This window comes from Stegostoma tigrinum, chromosome 3 (genome assembly GCF_030684315.1).
Source record: "Stegostoma tigrinum isolate sSteTig4 chromosome 3, sSteTig4.hap1, whole genome shotgun sequence".
Classification (NCBI taxonomy): domain Eukaryota; kingdom Metazoa; phylum Chordata; class Chondrichthyes; order Orectolobiformes; family Stegostomatidae; genus Stegostoma; species Stegostoma tigrinum.
Window position 1 is genome coordinate 85249587 of NC_081356.1, and position 14203 is coordinate 85263789.

Genomic DNA, 14203 nt, shown 5'->3' on the forward strand with positions numbered 1-14203 from the left:
TGGAAACTTTGATGAAGATTTAGCTTTTTTTTGGCTTGTGTATTTACATGCACAATATCCATCTATCCATCGGAAATAAAAGTAAAATATTTATGGGATTCAGTTAGCAATTTACTTTCTTCCCCCAAAAGATAATGAGCTGTGATTCATGATAAATTTAACAAATAAGGCTAACAATGCTCCTCATTATTAAAGTGTACCAGACAGCAACATTTCACATTGAATTAAATGTTTTAATTTACTGTTCTTGGATGAAACTCTTTGTAGTTAATTAGTAATTATTCAATTTGATTGGTTAAGGAGACACGGTGTTGCCTGACCTATTGTACTGGTCCTATACATTATGTAGTACAAAAATACCTCTTTAATTACAATCATTTCCGGTGAAGGCTCACATTGGTAGTCTCTGCAGAAATGTTAATGTACAAAATGGCAGACTCGATGGATTGAATATTTTTCTTGGGTCGATCCCCATGACAGTTGCATTTCAGGGTTCCACCTACCCATTACAATGGTACATGATGCCAGACATGATTTTCGATGTGTAGGCCAATTAGTGGTCAGTATTCACAGTCACTATCTAATTAAGGACAGTGAGCAGTCTTGCAAAGTGCATAGGAAGCTCCAGCGTGGAGAAATTGGCAAACTGACCTTCAGAGGTGCCAGTTTCCATATAGATGCGTGAAAGAGGTGGAAGGAGGGCTGGAAGAATAAAGAGAAAGTATATTATATAAATGGTGAAAGATTTCAGAGCACAGAGATACAGAGTGACCCGGGTGTCCCATATCATGAATCATAAAAAGCTAATATGCAGGTACAGCAATTAATTAAGAAATCTGTTGGACACTATATTTATTGTGAAGAGAATTGAATACAAAAGTAGGGAGGTTAAGTGAACAGGAAAAGTGTGAAATATAGGCTTAATAATAACATTCTCAATTGACTAGGGGAATAAAGCAACTGAACACTGAATGAATATGGATCGTTAAAAGGAAAATTGCAGATGTAGACAAATATGAAAATTAAATTCTGTAACTTTGAAGAAACAAAAAGAGACAATAATGAATCGGAGCAACAGATTTGGAATCATGTTGATTTTCAACATTGTGCAAAACCAGGGAGTATAAATCAGATGGTACTCTGGGCAGTTTTTTTTCATTGACATTCTCATTCAGTCCCAACAGAGTATTTAGTGCAGTTGTGGATATCCTATTACAGAATGGATACTGAGTCCAAGAAATCAATTCAAAGTAGGGTCATTTGCATGATAAAGAGATAGAATATGGTTCTAATGAGAGAGTTGAATAATTGGTGCTGTACTCATAGAACGAGAGAAGGTTAAGAAACCAACCTGTTCCTGACATGAAAAGGCCCTTCCTGTATTAGTTTAGGTAACTTTCATATTGATGCCTAGACCATAAGAGTGGGGTGTTGCAGCACGAAATGGTGACCACCAAAAACTGCTTTTCCTTTAACTATTTCACCAGCCTGCTGCTCCTTTCTAATCGATCAGTTTGAAGTCCAGTGGAAGCACAGGCTATTTTTTTCTCATGACCATTCTTGGAATTGCAAAACACATTGGGCTTATCTCCTCTTGGATGCAGAGTGTCTTGCCCCTGTTCTCAAGGTAAAGTCACTATGGTCTGCTCTGTCATTGGAGCAAGATGATTTAACCAGAGGGTCATCATGTATCAGGCAAGAGGGAGAGGCTGAAGAGGAGAATCTCTTCATGGTAATCGCAGCATATGCAGGAATTGAATCCAAGATGCCGGTGTCAACCTGCATTACAAACCAGCTGTCCGGCCAACTGAGCTAAACCAACACCAGCAACAACCTATCAGCATTTTTAAAAATACTGCTTTTTCTTCAGATTGGTTTAGTTAGTTGTAAACATTTCAAATTTGTTTGAAGTAGGTGCCGGGTGTCTGTAATTGAACCACATTGGTTGTGTTGCATGATCACACAGGTTTTTAATTAACAGCATATTGTAGAGGTTAGAGGACACCACACAGATTGGAGTGAGATTGCAGACTTGAACAATTACTGGACACATTTCCATGACTGACGTACATGATCGCTTCTCTTGGCCTTTTTGTTCATCTGCTGTGACTTAGTCATGGAGCCAAACAGCCCAGAAATCCAACCCATCCCCGCTGACCTTGTTTTCCATTCGACACTGGTCCCATTTGCCCAGGTTTGGCTCATAAGCCTCTAACCCTTTCACAATCATCTATCTGTCCGATTGTCTTTTAAATGTTGCCACTCTGTCTGCATCTACTGCTTCCTGTGGCTGCTCATCCCAGATACGAACTGCCCTCTGTGTGAAAATGTTGCCCATCAGGCCCCTTTTAAATCTTTCTCCTCTCACCTTAAAATTATGCTGTCCAGTTTTGAACTCCCCTGCCTAGGGAAAAGACCTTATCTATGCACCTCACAATTTTGTAAACTTCTGTAAGGTCACCCCTCAACCTCCTATGCTCCAGTGAAAAAGTCCCAGCTTATCCAGCCTTTCCTTATAATTCATCCCTCCATTCCTGGCTTCACCCTTGTAAATGTTTTCTGCTAAAATGTTACGTAAGTGTTTTCTGGATATGGTAACATAGGTTGATCAACACATTTTTAAACCATGTTCAATATTCTAAATATTTTGTAAGATTGAGCTGTGGGCATAGGTCGGATGTAGCCTCAGACCATTACAAACTTTGTACCAGTTACCGAGTTTTGTAAATTCAAGCCTTTATTCTTTTGTTTCTCAGTGGTGTGCATTTTAATTGCATCTTTCCTCATTCCCTTCTAAAAGCAATTCCTCTTCAATTACATTAATGTAGTTTTCCAATTCATCTTTTGTGATTTCTTCTCCCAACATTAACATTTAATTTTCTGAAATCTGGCAGTATAATTGTAATCGTCTTTAATTCTCTTTAGTAATTCTTATCCTTTGTTATGATCATGTTTCTAAATGCTGAGATTTAATGGTTTAATTACTATCTTTCCAATTAGGAAATAATGGATTTGTTTGCTTCAAATTAAATTGTTCTAATGATGTGCTATTAATCTATGTAAATATATTGTGAATAAGGCATTCTATCGGGATTAAGGTTCTGTGACATAATTAGTACATTCATTTCTTGTGGAGCATCATTACTAAGTCTGAAAAAAACATTTTCGGTGAATGTTAGAATCCTGCAAACCTCAATACAATAAGGTGGTAAAGTGCTTGAAACCAGATTACTAGTATTGAGCCCTGTCCATCTACAGATAAGAAAATTAGATTATCACTAATGTCATTACACCAGTTAAATAAAATAGAAAACATTGGGCACTCACTGAAATAATGTGAACCTCAACTGTGTAAATGACAGATTTCTGCAGGTAGTTCACTATTATACTAAATTACAAGTTAAAGGACTGCATTATATGTAAAGCCATCCCACATCTCAAAACCCAATATTTTTTGTTGATCAGCTAGACTTGGTTTACCTTTGTATCAAATCTAATTTGACCAGATTTTGAAGGGGTTCATCCCTAGACGTTTTGCCACAGTTTTCTCTGGAGAATACTGTGACAATAAGTAAAAGCTACCACACCAGTTTGTGTACAACCCCAAGAAGTGGGTTTGGGAAGTGTTAGTGGATTAAGGGGACTGTGTGTTGAAGCTTCGCATTGATGGCTGACTTTCCAGTACCAGCTAATGAGACCCTTAAAATGTAATGTTAAAATACCTTTTGTGGACCTGGAGAAGCAGAAGCAGTCCTTGGGATCTGTGAGTCACACTGCTGCTGGCCAGGGTTGGGTTCACCTGCCAACCTCACTCCCCGTCCAGGACCTCTCTATCTGCACCTGAAACTTGTAACCTAGCCAGTCGAAATGTCTGTGACTGAGGGCAAAAGAATATTGTGGACCACCCATTTAGTATCTGCAGCTTGGTTGCCACATTCATTGAGACAGGACCTGGATAGAGTGTACACGGAGAAGATGTTTCCTCTAGTAGGAGAGTTTAGGATCCGAGCGAGCAGCTTTAGAATGAAGGATGACCCTTTAGAACTGAGATAGGGAGAATTTCTTCAGCCAGAGGGTGGTTAATCTGAAGAACTCAATGCTGCAGAGGGCCGTGGAGGCTGAGTCATTGAATGTATTTAAGTCAGAGTTTGATAATTTCTTGTTTAGTAAGGGGATCGAAGGTTATGTGGAGAAGGCAGGGCCATTGGTTTGAAAAACATACAAGTCATGATTGAATGTTGGAGCAGCCTTAAAGGGCTGAATGACCTAATTCTGCTCCTATATCCGTTCTTTGTTCATTCATGTGATGAGGGCAGTGCTGGCTAGACAGCATTTATTGCCCATCCCCAATTGCCCAGAGGGCAGTTAAGAGTCAACCACATTGCTGTGTACCTGGAGTCACATGTAGGCCAGACCAGGTAAGGATAGTAGTTAACTTCCCTAAAGGACATTAGTGAGCCAGATGGACGATCAATTCACAGTCATCATTAAATTCTTAATTCCAGACATTTATTGAATTCACATTCCACCATCTGCCATTGCTGGATTTGAGCCCAAGTCCCCTGGACTTTATCTAGGGCTGTGCTTTAATAGCCCAGTGATAATACCACTAGGCCAGTGCCTCCCCACCTGTATTACACAGGCTTATGGTGTAATGGCCTCAAAATGTGGCCTGGAGCAACAACCTCCCAAAATCTACCCAAGGATTTAAATGTATACCTGTGTATATGTAGTCAGTGTCTAGTGGCATTTGCTTATGGCCATATAGCTTAGTGGTTAGTGCATTTGTGTAGATGAAGTTTAAGCATATCACTTTCATATGGTGCTGAGGCTATGTTAGGAGTGTTCCTGGCCATTTTTGAAATGTAATACGAAGGAATTTACTCTAACTTATCAATATCTCTATATGTTTTTCGTACAGATACTGGCTGACAAACAAGATTTACATCAAGCGACCAAGCACTGGCTTACTGATGTACACACTTGCAACTCGATTCTGTGATGAAATTCACCTTTATGGATACTGGCCCTTCCCTAAAGATTCAAAAGGAGTACCAGTTAAATACCACTACTATGACAACCTAAAGTATAGATATTTTTCTAATGCTGGGCCACATCGGATGCCACTGGAATTCAAAACATTAAAATCTTTACATGACAAAGGAGCTCTGAAGTTAACAACGGGGAAATGTGTGTAACCCTAGAAGCCACAGCTAAAAACCAGAGCTAGTGCAACATTTGCACACTATAGATTTTATGTGAAAAGATAACGCCTCAGTAAAAATTACAACAATGCTGTAAAGTGCCCATTCGCCCAGCTGCATTTACAGCCTCGGATTGTTGTGAAGAAATAATAAACATAATCGCACTGTGAGGAGCAAAGATCAAGCAGTGATGTGTTAACAGTGATTGAGTATTGATTGACAGAATGGTTCAGGCCTGTGATCACTGTCATCAGAAGTAGGGCTCTGCATTTGTTGTAGCCTTAGAAGACCTGAGAAATAATCAGGCTCAGTGTTAACTAGAGGTCAGTATTTGTCTTGAGCAACTGTCTCAGTAAGCAATCAATGCCAAAGTGCTTTCAAAGTGTTATACATCTGAGTTACAGTCTCAAGCCACAACATTCTTTCTACTTATGTGAATCAGCCAAGGGTTATATCAGTTATAAGAGTCATGAGAGGACTGAAGGTCTGTTAACACCCCAGTTCGGTGTCGTTCCGTAGTTTTATAGCTCAATGAATGTAAAGCAGTTGTCTAATGTAGTGTGCTGAATGTGAACTGTAAAAAGTTAAAGGTGCCCTTTCTGCTGGTACCAAAGATCTTTATACACTGATCCTGTAAGAAGTTACTTGTAGAGACAAACATTTCGGGAATTACTAGGGTAAAGTGTCTTGTGCAATTACTACATGGTTTCAGGAGGAAGAAACAGGAGATAAAGAAGTGGACGGAATAAAAAGCACAAGTCTTATATAAACAGAAGCACAGATTACCAGATCCTTAAAGCATGAGGAATTGTTTGATTTCAATCAAATTGGTACATATCAAAAGTTTACTCATTAACCAATTCCTCTGCCAAGCCTTCTGAATCACGCTGAGTTTTGGAAATACCCTACTAATGATGCATTTCCTTCTTAACCACAGAACTACCATCAGCATCATTTCTCCTTTCTGTAAATATTATGTAATGTATTTGGATCAAATTGTATATTCTGTGGTAGCATTGTAAAGTTCTTGCTTACTTTTAAATTATTTGTTTATGCAATTCTTTAAAACTCATCTAGGAGGATTGCAGGTCTCTGGAGCTTGAGCCCAGTTGCTAGTGTTGAGGTAGGCCTCTTGCTACACTAAACTGTGTGGTTGCAGTGAAGATCTGCCAAAAACACTGGGAATTGGTAAAAATAATTTCGGATTTTCTCAGACTTGGAACCTTGCTATGTTTATATTTATTTCTACAGATTGTTTGCTGCAAATATTGGAATAGAACCACGGTCTTTGAGTAACTTGGAAATTGCTTGAGCTACTCTGCTGTTACAACGTTAAAAATTTATGTACACTGGAAACTTCTCAAGGCAGTTACACACACGTTTACTGGGTCTACTCATTTGCATTTCCATCGTTGTCAGTGCTGGTATGAAAATTGCATAAAACAGTTACAAGCAAGTGAATAGCCCTCAAACCTACACACAGCCTTTTAGAACAATTTCTAACTGACTGGTTGACAAAAAGAAAAGTTAGAAGCAGTGCTCACTCACTCTCAAATAATTTCACTATCTTAACAACTTTTTAAATCAGACCTGATGAGTACCCGGAAGGCAGCAGGGTACGGAATCAAACTGGAGACAAGGAATGTACACAGCTTGAACCGATTAAGTAATATAGCCTATTTCAAACATCTCTCCTCTTGCCCACTGTAGGCACCAGCAGATCCATTGGGGAAGACCAATTGGCCTAGTGGTATTAACCCATATAATGTTCTGGAGACCCGGGTTCGAATCCTGCCAGAGCAGATGGTGAAATTTGAATTCAGTAATTATCTGGAATTAACAGTCTAATCATGACTATTGTAGATTTTCGCAAAAGACATGTTTGGTTCACTAATGTCCCTTAGGGAAGGAAACTTCCCTCTTTACTTGGTCTGGCCTACATGTGACTCCAGACCCACAGCAATGTAGTTTGCTCTTAATTGCCCTTTGGACAATTAGGCATGGGCAATAAATGCTGCCTGGCCAGTGATGCCCTCATCTTGTGAATGAATAAAATAACAGGACTCCTTGCCTCCTTAAAACGGACTTGTTCAATGAACCTTCACAGTTCTGTCCTGTTAAGAGGCTTCATCATCTGCTGTGGTGATCCAGTTCCTCTCATAGCAATTTCATGTAAAAATTTCAAACCCCTTCTTCAACTTTGATAGCCTCATACCTTCAAATTTGTCACTTCCCCATCCTCTGCGACATGGTGCACAATCTTCAATTGAAGGACTTGCTGTCTACAGCACAGCACTGAGGACATGGGGCTTCTCTGATCATAAATATTACAGGCTGTCCAAGAAATAATCATGGAGGTCTTTCCATGGAAAGTGTTCAGCATGGTGGCATTTTAACCACTCGCGTGTACTGACTGAGCAGCTGCTCTACAGACATGGCATCACCTTGCACCACCTTCTCCAAATTCTTCATTCTGAGTGTGCAGCACTGAAATGTTCTTAGCTTCTGCCCACCTTCCCTGCAGATCCACCAGTGAAGGTGGACACAGCCAATAGAGGAGGAAGATGATGAGGAATCAAATGAAAAACAAGTCAACTGGGAATCAAAGCTGCAAGGTAATGCCATTCTTTAGGACAGCAGCATGTAGCAGTTCTCTAGTTGATTCTATATAAAATTACAGCAATGGACAGTAGGAGGCATAGCCAATGCACAAACTGGCATGAAGGTCATCAGTGATATGAGTCTCCTGTACAGCATGTATAGGCAATCACTTCCAATGACCCTGACTCCCAGTATCTAGGTTAGGCAGGATCATAGATAAGAGACAGATGTAAGCTTCCATGAGAGCCACTATATTAAGAAAAATGGATGCTTTGAAATAAAGTGAAATATGCACTTACATGGCATTTCGTTGCTGTGGCTGAGGTCACGTACGTGGTGCCAATGTCACAGAAACAGTTGAGCAGGAGTGTAAAGCATTGACATATAGCTATGTCTTGGTGGATTTACAGTGACGCTCCCATATCTGAAAGAGACTGAAGGGAATACTGTTGTGATACTAAGGGTAGAATTTATCCCAAAAAACAAGAGATTATAAGTTAACATGTGCTGTTGTATCTCCATCCAAAAATGCTGACAGTTTATTTTTGTGGTACTGTTGGCTGTTCATTATAATTTATACAGAGTATACTTACTAAGAATGCCTTCACTTGCTCCTGCAAAATCCTGACTGAGGTAATGGTTGGGAGCAGTCTGATACTCTGGTGGTATCAGAGATCTCCAAGTAAGAATCAGTTAGAAGAAATCTAATTGTCTGTAGGCAAAACAAGCTGCTATACAAAATGTTCTACCTGCAGAAATTTACATTCAGTTATGTCCAAATTCTTTTGTCAGGAACTGCTCACTTCCACCTTAATCAGCTGGACCTGGGGGTTGTTTGGAGAAATCAGAAGTGAGTCAAAAGGAAAAATAGTCAGCTGTAACCTGTATTATAAAAGTGACTAAATTTGTGGTTTAGTAGCACACTGATTATTGCAGTTATCCATACAACAGGATGTATCCTACTTGGAAATACAAAGAAAAATATTTTGCTTAATCCAGCTAAAAGGATAAGCAAGACTTGTTCGACAAATGTCTGCTGCCTTCCTGAAGAAAAGTGAATTGCTTTGAAATCATCTTGAGCTGTAAACAAACAAAATGTGTGTGTCATGACACCCAACTGTGAAAAATCCTCTATCCTTGCAGGTTAATGTCCTGTTTTGTAAATGTTTTATTTATGAGTCCTGGAAGCTTTATTACATTTTGTTACACTTCTGCGTGAAAGTAAATAAAGGTTTTAATAAGGTTTACTTTCAAACATCTCAAATGCTCAGCATTTTTATTCTAATTTCCTGTCTCCCTTCTAGCATTATTGGGATTGATTTTCACTGGTTATGGATGGAAAATGAATACTTATGGATTGGCTGGTCATTACATGTTCTGGTGGGTTAATCTTTCTTCGTGGGCGACAAATGTACAACTCCCCAGTTTCAAACATGAGAAAAGTGATTTTTACCTCTATTCACTTATTAATGGAAAACTGTTTCATGTTCGGGATGCTGTTTGTCTAGTATGCCTTCTGAATGGTTATTATTTGTGTTTAATTCATAGTATTGACAGGACCCTCCACAAATCTGTCAGATATAAATCTAGATAGAATATGAACTTTAGATAAGGGCTTATCAGATATAAATCTAGATATGTCCTCATCTAAAATTCATATACATATTGAAAGTAAAGTGAAAGTCACTGTAGACCCACTCTCATTAGGGAGAGACAACTGCTGGTAGTTTAACATGAGGATTATCATGCCACAAGCAAGGGGTGAGGTTTAGAAGGTGGAACTTCTGTGGTAACTTCAACTGTTCCAGGAATTGAACCTGTGCTGTTCACGCCTGTCTTCATTACAGACTGCCTTTGCTGACACTGATACATGTGTGCTATGTGGCACTTTAAATCACATGCTCCCAGATCTCACTGGGACATATCCAGAGTGGGGAGCTAGAATCGGGAGAGGATAGAGTGAGGGCAGAGATTGTGACTGGGTAAGAACCGGAAGGCACGGCTGGGGTGGTGGGGAAAGGGTGGGGAAAGGGTTGTGGAGGATGAGAGCCGGGTGAGTGTGCGAGGGAGACAGAGGGGACACAGGCTCCCAGCTCCTGGACCCTTCTCACATTTATCCCTCCTGGCTCCTGGGCTCCCCTTGTAGCCAGCTGAGCCGAAACACCCGTGTTAGCACCTCCATTTAATAGGGAACAGGTGTGATTTCCATAGCTTAATTTCATCTTTCTAAGTTAAGGGAACAAAATATATTACGTTGTCCTTTGATAGCCGAGGACAGAGTGTCAACCAGGGCATGTGGAGAAGCCCCTGCAAGTTGAACAGTGCAAAGGCATCGTTAAGTCACATTCAGAATGGTTGTGCATGGAGAAACTGTGGAAAACCCATTGTAACAGACTCCAAAGGAATTGCCTGGGAAATTGAAAATGCCACTGCAGATTTAATCTGTGCCCAGAATCGTCTGAAAGTATCCGTTTAAATCAGAGAATTTGGAGGGTTCCGACCAAAATAAGTTAAGAAACGTTAGGCTGCCAAATACCTAGTCCAACTCCTGAGGAACTATTCAACTGAACCCACATTTATTTTGTGTGTCCCTAACTACAGTTACCCCAGACCCCCACACCCCACCCCCACCCCCCCAGACCCTGATTGCACCCCTTCCCAGGACCTGGCAGCCTTTCCCCTGCATCACTCCACCCTTGCCTTCCCCCAGTGACCTCTGACCTCTAACTTTCTCCAGCCTGCATCCGACACCCCTTCCCCCGCTACCTGATCTGACCCTTTCCCACTACCATTCCTCACCATACCCTACTCCCCCCTTATCCCACCCCTGGATTAGTCCCTCCTTCCCTCTAGAACATAACCAATAACCCCCTTCATTCCTCAGAACCAGCCCTCTTTCTCAAGCTTCACACCAAAACTCCCTTCCCCTACTACTGGATCCTTTTCCCCACTTCACCCTCGACCCCTTTTCACTGCCACTGAACCATTCCTCTACTCCATACCCGAGATCCCAACATCTACCCTTCCCATACCTCTGCCACACTCAAATTTTTCCACTAATTGCAATCGAAGCTAAACACTATGACCTGACTTCCTGACACTAGCACACTAACCCCTATGAACTTGCCAATCTACTTACACCCTACCCATCTGGCATCCTTCCTCCTGTTCCCCTACCCCATGGCTTTCATCCATATCCAGCTGGCATGCTTGTACAGGACACTGGTGATGCTACTTTTGGAGTACGGTGTATAGTTCTGGTCACCCTTAATAGGAAGTTGGAGAGGGCGCAGAAAAGATTTACCAGGATGTTGCCAGAACTGGAAGGATTGTGTTATAAGGAGAGACTGGACTATCTGAGACTGATTTCACTGGAGTGTAGGAAGTTGAGGGATAAAGGCTTGTAAAATCATGAGGGGCATAGATCAGCTGAATGGCGAAGATCTTTTCCGTAGTGTAGGGGACCTCAAAACTAGGAGGCATATTTTTTAGGGGAGAGTAGAAAGATTTTAAAGGGTCCTGAGAAGCAGATCCTGAAATGAGCTGCCCGAGGAAGTGGTACATGCAGGTAAAATTACAACATTTAAGAGACATTTGGGCAGGTACATGAATAGGAAATGTTTCGAGGGATATGGGTGAAATGCAGGCAAATGGAACTAGTTTAGTTTGGGAAAATTGGCATGGATGAGTTGGGTCTGTTTCCATGCTGAATGACTACCACTAGCATCCTACCTCCTTTGTACCCCATTCCTTACTTACCTGAAAGCCTACCACTTGGCATCTGACAACACTACTGATCTGACACCCTAAACTTCCAGCACCTGAACATCACTTTTATCTTATGAATATACTGTTTGACAGCTCTCAAAGTGGGCGTAGTGACATTAAAATGTCAGAATACGGTTGTTGACTGCTGTGTAAAGCTGGTGTAAATTGACTTCCTCTAACTGTTCTGAACTGTCAGAGGGAAGTACAGCTGTAGATTTCTGAAGGAGCCCTGATCAAAAATATAGAGATCAGAAATATGGATCTCCCTCCTTTCATGAGAAAAGGGGCATTATTGCAATCTGCTTGAGATTGTCACTCCATAAAAAATCTAGCCCCATATTTCTTACAAAAGACAATGCATTCTTCCATTTAGAAAATAATTTGTACAACATAAATACTCTAAATATAATTTCAATACAGTTTCCTTAACTATTACACCATAAAGTATAGGAGCAGAAGTAGGTTATTTGACCAGTTGTGTTTGCTCCATTATTTGACCATGTCTGATATGTTCCTCGACTCCATTCCCCTGCCTTCTCTGTGTAACCCTTGATCCCCAGAATCTATCTTTCTCTGTCTTAAATAAACCCAATGGCTTGATCTCCAAAGCTGTCTGTGGAAATGAGTTTTACAGATTCACCAATTTTTGGTTGAGGGAATTCATTCTCATCTCAATTCTAAAGGGTTGCCCTTTAACTCTGAGGCTGTGACCTTAGGCCCTATCAGTGGAAACATCTTCTCCATGCCCATTCTATCGAGGCCTCTCAATATTCTGCAAGTTTCATTCGATGCCTCCCTCAACCTCCTAAACTCCATCACTCCTCAACCTCTCCTCCTATGACAAGCCCTTCATCCCCAGGTTCATTTTTCTAAACTTGCCCTGGATCCCTCATAACCAGTACATCCTTCCTTTGATATAGGGCCCAAAATTGCTCACAACGTTCCAAATGTGGTCTGACAAGAGCCTTATAAAGCCTCAACACTGCTAATTTAAGTGATACGGGTCCAATTAAACATGAAGATTACCTTTTATGTGCTGCTTGTTTTGTATTGCCTTTATTTGAGGCACAGTATTCAGTTTCCAAGCAGTAGTATGGAGTATTTTTCTCTATCTGAGGAATGTGATACCTGCTCGGTATTGTTCCAGGGAGATGAATGACCTACTTATCCAAAGCTTCAGGCATTAGCATGAATTATTGGTGGACGGGATAATTCTCCTCCATCATCCTGCTGTTCCATTCACTTAATGGGGAATTTTCTTTCCCACCCAAAGCCGCAATGAGCATGAGGACAATTCCTGGGGATTTGCCTCCCATCTTGCATTCCCGAATCTGTCGGTGAAAGGCCTCAAATATGTAAATAAAAGCCCCATGTTTTTCAGGAGAGGGGCAATGCCTCCTGTTCTCATCATCCTCCTTCAAATCATGCCAAGGCCTTCTTCCACTGCTCCTATCTCTGAAATAATTGCTGCAGTCTGGTCCAACACTCTTTTCTGCCTGAAAGTAAGACGAAGTCTTGGCAGTGGGAATCCTGACAAAAGCATATCAGGCATACAGGATGAATGGTAATTACAATGTACAAACAAAGTAGCTCTTGCATCAACTGTCACATGCCAATGAGAAGATCTTCCATTGGCACCATCTGGAAGGCACCGTCAAGATTGTTAGCTGCCAACTTTCAGCCCGTGTACACCCACCTCCTCCCAGGGATATGATTTTGTGCTGTAGTTCAGAGGCTGCACAGTCTTCTTAGATTTTGAGATGTTTATCTCTGACCTTTACGTAATGATGAAATCAGAGCTGTGAAGATGTTCCCATCATTTTTAGTTATTCAGATCTGTTTCATATGACTCCCCCTCCTCCATCCCAGCTACTAACCAATATTGTCACACTGACATCCCCTGCCTCCACACAAATCATCGAACAGGCCTTATTTTCCCTTACACCCCCTGAGGATTGCCATGCTCACCAGGTCCTGGATTCTGGGCCTAAACTCTGAGAACTACATTTAACTTCAGAACAGTCTACTCCATACTCGAGCACTGCTGGAAATAGAGTACTTCCAGTGACGAAGAGATGTATCATTTCTAGTCAATTCATACACATTGGAATGTTAAATATCTGCAGGGTAACTGTATCCATGGGGCTGTGTTCGCCATTGGCTCTTGGCATGGTGGGCTTGGAAACCCCTTCATCTGGAAAACTCTGGTCAAGTTAACACTTCTGCACATAAAGAAAAATAAATACTGAGAGTGAGGAATAACACAGGAATTTCAAGCAAGCCTTGTTGCAAAGTGGCACCAATTTTGCTGGCATCAACAGCTGATTTGAGTGGCTTCTCATACTTTGATGCTGCTAAAACCAGTGTGGATTTTGGCACAGCTTTTAAGTGGTTGAAGACACCCTGATGGTTTTGTGACGATTGAAATTTTCTGTTTTCAATAAATTTGTCAAAGGAGCCAATGTAATGCTGAAGTTCGGAACAACGGTTTGATGAAATTCACTTATGCCAATATACTGTAACATCTTGCTTGAGAAATTTAGGCTTAGGCTCTTGGAACCCCTACAGTATGGAAAAAGATGATTCAGCCTTTTTGTGTCTACACTGACACTCTAAAGTACATCGCACCC

At 41.0% G+C, this 14203-nt stretch overlaps 1 protein-coding gene across 6 annotated transcripts in view; it reads left to right on the forward strand.

The window, feature by feature from the left end:
- The window catches only part of st8sia4 (ST8 alpha-N-acetyl-neuraminide alpha-2,8-sialyltransferase 4), a 105681-nt gene that overhangs the window by 55816 nt on the left and 35662 nt on the right, over positions 1-14203 (forward strand). For 5 of the 6 annotated variants that reach the window (XM_048528169.2, XM_048528171.2, XM_048528170.2 and 2 more), the window contains one exon: positions 4922-9015. The exons of the other annotated variant lie outside the window; for it this stretch is intronic. In XM_048528169.2, the coding sequence (XP_048384126.1) occupies positions 4922-5198 (277 nt within the window). In that variant the 3' untranslated portion in view covers positions 5199-9015. Of the gene's footprint in view, positions 1-4921; positions 9016-14203 lie in introns of those variants that run through there. 6 annotated transcript variants of the gene reach the window in all.